This window comes from Rosa rugosa, chromosome 5 (genome assembly GCF_958449725.1).
Source record: "Rosa rugosa chromosome 5, drRosRugo1.1, whole genome shotgun sequence".
NCBI lineage: Eukaryota > Viridiplantae > Streptophyta > Magnoliopsida > Rosales > Rosaceae > Rosa > Rosa rugosa.
In genome coordinates, this window is record NC_084824.1 from 39,628,422 (window position 1) to 39,637,564 (window position 9,143).

At 37.8% G+C, this 9,143-nt stretch overlaps 1 protein-coding gene across 1 annotated transcript; it reads left to right on the top strand.

Annotated features, from left to right (window-relative positions):
- Window positions 1-1,392: 1,392 nt before the first annotated feature.
- On the top strand, window positions 1,393-3,513 carry LOC133712582 (AAA-ATPase At5g57480). The gene has a single exon (XM_062138687.1). The coding sequence runs from the start codon at window positions 1,395-1,397 to the stop codon at window positions 3,123-3,125; it is 1,731 nt and encodes a 576-aa protein (XP_061994671.1). The 5' UTR covers window positions 1,393-1,394; the 3' UTR covers window positions 3,126-3,513.
- The last annotated feature ends 5,630 nt before the right edge of the window (window positions 3,514-9,143 follow it).

Genomic DNA, 9,143 nt, shown 5'->3' on the forward strand with positions numbered 1-9,143 from the left:
GAGGTCCAAATACCAATTTTAGAGGTTTGAATAGAAACTCCATTTTTTGATTTGTCAACAATAAAGTGTCAACTTCACTCGCTAATTTAGCTAAATTAAAAGCCATCGTTATTACACTTAATTTGTGTATTGACCATGGTCAATCGATCATAATACCCACTTAAAGATTTATTCAAAAAAAAAAAAAAAAACCCACTTAAAGATGCCTCCCATCTCATACAACCATTTAATTGGTTGATAAGCCTCTGTAAATCCAATAAAAAGAAATGGTTTGTCTGAGGGGATCCCTTGTTTGAGAGGATAGGCTAACAATACAATCTCTTGGGCACGGAGCCCATCATGACAAACCTACATAATGGGGCAGCACAGTCCACAGGGTGGTCAGAACCTTATACCCTTTAAGACTTGGACACCTGTTACGTGTCTACTGCCACAGTCCAGATTTACTTATATAAATTATATGGCCTTCTTGATTTCAAAATTAAAATAAACAGAGAATCTGAAAAGGAAGGGTCCGAAAAGGAAATCACTACATCTCCATTCATTTCATTTCTCAATATTAATTGCATTCTGAACAAATCTGGGTATAATTAAGAAACAACAACAACCCATAGGAGGATTGATTAAAGATTTCCTTCTAAACTCAGAAACCATATAAATTTGATTGACATGTGACCAAAAAGTTGACCGGGCCATCAATGCCTGATTATATTCTTTCTGCTTTCCTTTTATGTAATTGGATAAAAATGGTATTGAGTTGGTGCAACCATTAATGAGAATTATGATATGCATCACTACCTGCAAATCCATGCACCATCTCCCCTCTTATATTTTTGACCTCTTTTCTGGTTTTCAGTCAAGTGGGGTTTATTATAGCAGAGAGCAGGAAGTGATTCAATGAAATCCCTGCCTCCAGTGGTTTAGCCTGATTCTCTGTCTTTCATAATTTTGAAATATCATTATCAGTTCATCATCCCCCCCCTTTCAGTCTTTCACAGTCACATTTCACGGTCCTTGCTCCTTCATGACAAAACACAGTAACTCCCCTCGTTCAAATCATCGATGATAGTCTACAGAGGAAAGGTCCAACAAAGACCTGTAATTCACTCAAAGACTCCAAAAACCCAATAGGCCCCTCAATCTCTCTGATTGCTTCCCAACTCCAGAAACCCTTTTTGTTTTGTTCCTCTTTCTCCTGCTGTTCTATTTTGTACGTATATATCCCTCATTGGTCTCAATTCCCCTCATCTCATTTACCTTTACCCTTTTCAACCATTTTTTTTTTTCTTTCACCTCTCCTTTATTCTCTTTCTTACTCCACTAAAATTTCAACAATAAAATAAAATAAAATCTTAAATTCCATAACTCCCTCTATAAATTGAGCAAAAACGCATATGTTAAAAACCCAACAATTCTTACCCCCTCTCCTCAAAAACCCATCAACTCCCTCTCTCATTCCATCATCTCATCAAAACCCATTTCTTAAAAAGCCAAGAACTCTTAAATCCTCACACATCACCCAATACACCATTTTTGAAAAAAAACCCAGAGATATGAAAGAGTACTGGACCTCCCTGGCCTCCCTTCTAGGAGTGTTGGCCTTCTGCCAGAGCCTCCTCCAAACCGTGTTCCCGCCGGAGCTCCGGTACGCTTTTCTGAAACTGGCCAGCAAAATCTTCCACTGGTTCTCCTCCTACTACTACTTCGACATCACCGAGATCGACGGCGTGAACACCAACGAGCTCTACAACGCCGTCCAGCTCTACCTGAGCGCCACCGTCTCCGTCACCGGCACGCGCCTCAGCCTCACGCGCGCCCTCAACTCCTCCGCCATCACCTTCGGCCTCTCCAACAACGACTGCATGGTCGACACCTTCAACGGCGTCACGGTCCTCTGGGAGCACGTGGTCACCCAGAGACAGAACCAGACCTTCTCCTGGCGGCCATTGCCGGAAGAGAAGCGAGGCTTCACATTGCGAATCAAGAAGAAAGACAAGTTCTTGATCCTCAACTCCTACTTGGACTTCATCATGGACAAGGCCAACGACATCCGCCGCAAGAATCAAGACAGGCTCTTGTACACTAACTCACGAGGTGGGTCGTTGGATTCTCGAGGCCACCCTTGGGAATCTGTGCCGTTCAAGCACCCAAGCACATTCGACACGTTGGCTATGGACCCAAAAGTGAAGCAGGAGATTATGGATGATTTGGAAGACTTCGCCAACGGACAGAGCTTTTATCAGAAAACTGGGCGGGCTTGGAAAAGAGGGTATCTTTTGTACGGCCCACCCGGTACTGGAAAATCAAGCATGATTGCTGCAATGGCCAATTTTCTGGGGTATGATATCTATGATCTAGAGCTCACTGAGGTTCACACCAACTCCGAGCTGAGGAAGTTGCTGATGAAGACTAGTTCCAAGTCGATTATTGTGATTGAGGATATAGATTGCTCCATCACTTTGACTAATAGGAAGAAGAACAATGGTGGTGGTGGTGGTGGTGGTGGTGCAGCTATGAGGACTTACTATGATTCGCCGGAAATGAGAGGCGTTTCAGGGGAGGAGGGTGGTGGGAATTCGATTACGCTTTCGGGGTTGTTGAATTTTACTGATGGGTTGTGGTCTTGTTGTGGGAGTGAGAGGATTTTCGTGTTTACGACGAATCATATTGAGAAGTTAGACCCTGCATTGCTGAGGAGTGGTAGGATGGATATGCATATATTCATGAGTCACTGTTCGTTCCCAGCGTTGAAGATTCTGTTGAAGAATTACTTGGGATTTCAGGAGGGTGATTTGGATGAGGAGATTGCGAAAGAGTTTGAAGAGGTTTTGGACAAGGCTGGGATGACTCCGGCTGATGTGAGTGAGGCTTTGATCAAGAATAGGCGCGATAAGGATAAGGCGGTGAGGGAATTGTTGGAGGTGTTGAAGGTGAAGGCAGAGAATAAGAACAAGAAGAGCAATGCAGGTTCAGCTGAGGAGGAAGAAGAGGAGCAGGAGAAGAGGGCATTGGAGAGTCCTAAAGTTGAAGGGTGTGACTTTGAGGAGGAGGACAACAGCTGCAAGAAAGGTGGTGGAGATGATGATGAGGATCAGAAGCAAGATGATGAGAAAATAGAAAAATGAAGGATCTTTAGGTTTCTTTAGTTTTATTGCTTTTGTATTTTGGTGAAGTGCAGAGGAGAGAGAAGATGATCATTGCATTTGGGAGTATTGGATTGTGTTTTTGTGGGCTTGGGATGAGGAAAAAAGTTTAAAGCTTTTCTATAGATCCAATTCTAACATGTTATTGAAATTAAAAACTTTGTCCTAGTTGTTTGCATAATGAAATCAAAATCCATTAACTTGCGGCCATATGAATAATGAAATCAAATATAGTATGTGATCCATGGATAAGAGCCAATCTGCATGTGGTTTGGTTGGCACTATGATATGAGTTCTTTTCTGTGTTCCTTTATGTATTAAAAATGGGGGCAGATGTTTCCATTCATATCTTAATCTTGTTAAGGTGTTATGATTGTTATCTATTCCTCATCATCTGCTTGGATTAGCAGTCTCTTTTGAGGGTATTGGAGTTAATTACCGATCAGCCATTACACTTTGCTAGCTATAGCTGAGCTGTTTGTGTCTTGTGAGGAGAGCACCTGTGGCTGGAATGCACATGGATAGACTTGCCTCTTGATGGAGTGTTGGGAATTTTGCATTCTATGATTGTAAAGTACCATGTTCCCCCTAGTGGAGATGTAGGATTGTAAATTTCACCACCTACATTTGAGTTCAGGTTAAAGTTTGAACTTGCCTCTCTTTTTTACATCTTTTATAAGCATCGTGACTAAATACTTAAATAGCTCTTGGGTGCGTTTATTTTCATCGTACTAAATATTTTGTTCACCTTATAACTAAATTTTTTCTTTAAAATCTCAAAATTGTTCTTAACAACAATTATTAACAAAAAACAATGAAAATGAGAAATCAATTTTGTTTTAATTAAAACTTTACCCAACAGACATCCTAATATGAATTATCATAACAGCTTTCTATACCAAAAAAAAATAATTATCATCTTAGCTTCTTCATCGCTAGTCGACCAAACAAATAATTAGACGAAATTTTCAAGCTATAGCAAGAAGTGAAAAAAATTGTTGGTTAGTATTATTTTGTTATACTTTATGTGAATCGTATTTGATTTTATGTCATAGTAGTTGATGAAGGGAGAAAATGAGAAGAGGGAAAGAAAAAAAAAGAGGAAAAAGAAACTAGAAGGCATGGGGTTGATGGTGTGCTAATTTTTTTTTTTTTTTTTCCGATTTCACATTTTCAATGGTAATATCCATTTTTATTTTTAAAATTATTTGAGGGTGAAATTGGAAATTCTATGATAAAAATTTAATTGCAGGGTGAACAAAGCATTTAGTAAGGTGGAAATAGCCTCACCCATAGCTCTTTCATAAGCGTAGCAAAATGTTAACATAACGTGAGTATTATAAAACACCATTGCTTTGATTTTTATAATCTCGCCAATCCGACAATTAAAAATTAATATTAATTTGATTAAAGAAAATATCTAATAACTATTATAAAATTCATGCCAATAATGTTCTATTATGGTTAGATATTATATTATGAGAAAATTTTACAAATGGTACCCCAAATAAAAGTCATTCATCACTTTGGTACATCAATTTCAAAAACTATCATATTGGTACCCCAACAATAAATTCGAACCACTTTTAGTACCAACCATATTTGATTGCGTCAAACCTCTATTTCTCGAAGGATATTTTCGTCAATCCATATTTTAACTCAAATTTTTTTTTCTTCAACTCAATTACTAACATTTTTCTCAACTCCCACTACCAAACTTCAAGAACACCCAGAGTCCCCTCTCGATCACCTATGTAATCGAAAGAAACCCACCCCTCACCTCCTCATCCATCTCTAGATTTATCTAGACCATCCCCACCTCTCCAAATTAAAATCAAACCCATCCCAAAAATCTTCTTCTCAATCTTCAACCACCACCATGGCGGCTCAAGACAATGCGGTCACCAATGCCGAGGACCCCGGCGCTTGCTACATCATTGTCTTCGACCCGCCCCACGCCCGCGGCATTCTTCGGCGACGCACCACCACCACTAGTCCCCTCATCAACACCGCCGCCGGCCCGCCACCACCTAATACCCAATTCTCTTCTCCGTAATTTCATCAACTTTAACCCCAAAAAATCTAAATTCTCTATGTTCATCAATGCAATTCAATTCAATCCAAAATTGTAACCCCATCAATTTTTGTTTCTTTGGTTTGAATTTGTTGTTCTGCACTTCTGCTTTCTGAGTTTTTGGTGGCATGGAGGGTGGAGAGAGAGAGAGAGAGAGAGAGAGTGTGTGTGTTTTGCGATTTGAAAAGTATTGGTGCAGTATGCAAGCCATATATCCAAAGGGAAGAAAAGAATCAAAAGGATTGAACACCAAAAACTGTACGTGGTATCTTGTGGAACTTCATCACTCATTGCCTTTTTTTTTTTTAACTACAAGTTTTACATCTGCAAGAGGGAAAGAAGAGGAAAAAGCAAAAAACTTGGAAAAAGAAAAAAATGAGAAAATGAAAAGACGAAATTATCCATGAAATAGCTTACGTGGCAATGGAGTTGACGCCGTTATAGACGGCAGGTACTAAAATGGATTCGAATTTTAATGTTTGGGTACTAATATGATAGTTTTTAAAAGTAATGTACCAAAGTGATGAATGACTTTTATTTTGGGTACCGTTTGTAAAATTTTCTCTTATATTATTTTTGGAGTGTCACTCAACTTACTCTTCAATTTGAAGAATTGATTTTGAGTTAGTGTTATGACTAACATGTTAGTCAATCTTTGGTCACAATTAACCCGATTCATAGCTGATCTGTTGGAGCAAATTTTTCCATCACTCCTCAATCGTAATAGCTACTAAGAGCAAGTCCACTTGTGAGTCACCAGGTCACCTACTATTCATTGTTTTTTATGGTATTTTCACTCTCTGGGTCACGGGCGCAGTGTATTTCGTGCCCTGGGTCACCCTAGTGACCTGTAAGCTGACCTGGTGACTCAGGTCTTATTGGAAATTGTGCCCGTGACCCAGAGAGTGGAAATTAACACTAAAAAGCAGTGAATAGTAGGTGACCCGGTGACACAACGGGTGAACTTGCTCTAAGGAGCTTCCAAAACTGTTGTTGGAGATGCTTTTATAAGAGAATTTCTAAGACTAATATCTGTGTTGGAGGTACCTTGTGATTACAACCAAGCAAAATCAGATCAATGTGGGTTTGTCGAGATGTTTTAATATTGGATTCTGAAAAAGCAAAGATCTTCTCCTTTTTCCAAAGTAAAATGGTGCCTTTTTAATTTTTAGGGATTCCATGCCATTTGGACTGGTGTCATTTTAATCAGAACAACTAAATTTCTTGAGTCCATTGATTACTGGGGCAAAAGAAGAAGTATTTCATTGGGCAGTTGAGTGTATTTGAAAACAGAAAAAAGAAGGTTTGGTAACACAGTTGAGTGTTCATTAGAATTTGTTGAGTTTGCTTTGTCTTGTTGTACTTTAAGTTTGATTCCATGTTAACACCTAGGAAAGGAGTTTTCGTCTACTACTAATGGTAGTCTAGAAATGAAATAAAAAAAATAAAAAACTGTGCATATGGATAGGAACACAGAAGGGGTAGCTTGGGAGTAAGAGGTATCAAAAGTTGAAAACAATTAAACAAGCACAAGATTTTGTGTTCGGAAAAGGCGGATTGAGCTTGCAAAAGCAGCAAGAAAAGTCTCGATTTCTAATGAGAAAAAAGTTGACATTTTTCTCTTTTTGGTGTTGATTTTGATATTTGAGTTGGAAAGGCTTTTGGATTGTCGAGCCAAGGGTACGTAGATCTTGGCCTATCTGGTGACATGAATGAAAAACTCTTAAGTAGTTGCATGAAAAACATGGTTTGGGAGTAACATCAGACCATGAAAGGTGCACCTTCTGGGAGCATTGAACTTTATAACTTTCTTTTCTTTTTGATTTTCATCTTCATATTTTATAGGAAAGAATTAATATATATATATAGGCATCATTGGATCAATGCCATTTTTGACTTCTTACTGTTTTCTGTTAAAATCTTGGAGTTTTTAGAAAGTTAGAATTGATTAAGATTAAAAAAGATTGCCATATTTGAATGCAAATTACTCTTTATCTTTCAACCACTCTGCTAAGATCTCAATACAAATTAAATAAACAGGAATTGAGTTACGTGTTGAATCGATTGTTGTGGAAGACAAAATCAGCAAGTTGAAAAAGAGCTGCATGCCCTTTCACGTTTAAAATTGCATGAAATTTTGACCATTCTTTCAATTATATTCTTCAACTATGATCAACCTGGTATTATTTTTCTCTCTTCAGGTCTAAAAGGTACAAACAAGAAGCTTCAAAAAGTAGGGCTGAGATAAAAAGCTAGAACTAAACAAAATACAGTAAGCTGTAGAAGCAATGGAGAGGCATCAGAACGAACTTGCTGCATGGATAGAATGTAGCACATATCACTAATCATTACGTACAAACAAGGAGCTGCAAATTAAATGTAAGGCTGAGATAAACAGCTAGAATGAAAACAAAGTACAGTAAGCTGGTCTCGAGTCAAAGGTTCATCTGTAATGACGGAACTAGGAATTTGTCACTATAGGTCGTCAAAAATGATTATAATATTAAATTTAGGTAGAGATGTCTCAACTTTCTCTTAGCGCTTATGCATGAAATGACTAGATCTTGACGACATTTCATTATTATCATCAAAAACTTGTGTTTCCTCTTACAAAAAAGTTAACAAAATTGTGGTGGAACTTGCAAATTCCCTTAACATTAATGGGAAAAGAAGTTATCAGAGGTCAAATAGAATTTATTAATTTCCTCCACTATAGATCCACGACTCCACCTTTGTTAGAACGAAACAACTTTCTTTGAGTGTATATGGTCTAGGCGGGACAGCGTAACATATATGATACTAATTAAAATAGGAGATCTAAATACTACTCTCTCTCTTTTAATTTCAAGCGTTCAAGGAGAAGAAATCTAACTTGAAACTCTTAATTATACATCTTACGTTGTAAAACGAAACTGCTAGATTAATAGCCAGTGGAGTAGTAGGTGACTCGGCGAGCATATTATTCAGTATTTGTATTCTGAAGAAAAAAACAATACATGCATACCCAGATGTTCTCATGACCCTACTAAGGGTCTGAGACGTCCAAACTGAAGGTATGCAGCTAGCCTCTCCATTCCTATACATCGATCAGTAACATCACCATCTTGGTTTACCAAGATTTTTATTCCTAATGCTCCCCAATGAGCCATGTACTTGTCCCACCTAAAAATAGATGAAGTACGCGTGGTTTGCATTTTGTCCCAACAATTAGTCCAACATTCATTCCCAATTTCCCATTATGCAAAAAATATATATGAGAATAAATTCAATGATGTGTGGTTTATGGAAGAGAGAAATTAAAATTACATTTCATATGTGAGAATCTTAATTAGACCCATTAATAAAGCAAAATAAGCTGATGAATTTGTTGATTGAGAATCTTAATCAATGAAAGATGTTATATATGACAAGCTAATTAACATAACATGAAACTCATGAATTAAAATTCCAGGAACATTCTTATTGCCTTACCAGAGAATTCTCATAATAGAATGATATTCACTTAACTTCACTCCAAATGCTTGTTTCAATTGTTGAGATCAGAATTTTACTTTGCAAATTAATATTATAAGATTTTCGGTCTCTACACCTAGTATTGGACACAGTCCAGGACCTGACATCTTGCACTTATCGAAACCCGACGTTATTTCATCAAGAGCGGGAAATGCTTGCACATACAAAACTATCGATGATTAGTGAGAGTGGTGGAGAAATCAATCGAGTAACAATGAATTGTCGCGCATGAGTGGGAATACAAGCTCGGTGTATGTTTAATTTTTCATATTTGAATTCTATCTTAACCTCATCTAATTCTAAGCCACTGTCACATCCTTTGGGATTTTAACTTTCTTGCGAATCAAGTATGATTTAATTGCAGCAACGAGAAGTAATCAAATTCTGATATGCAAAAAGGATGGCCAATTCCA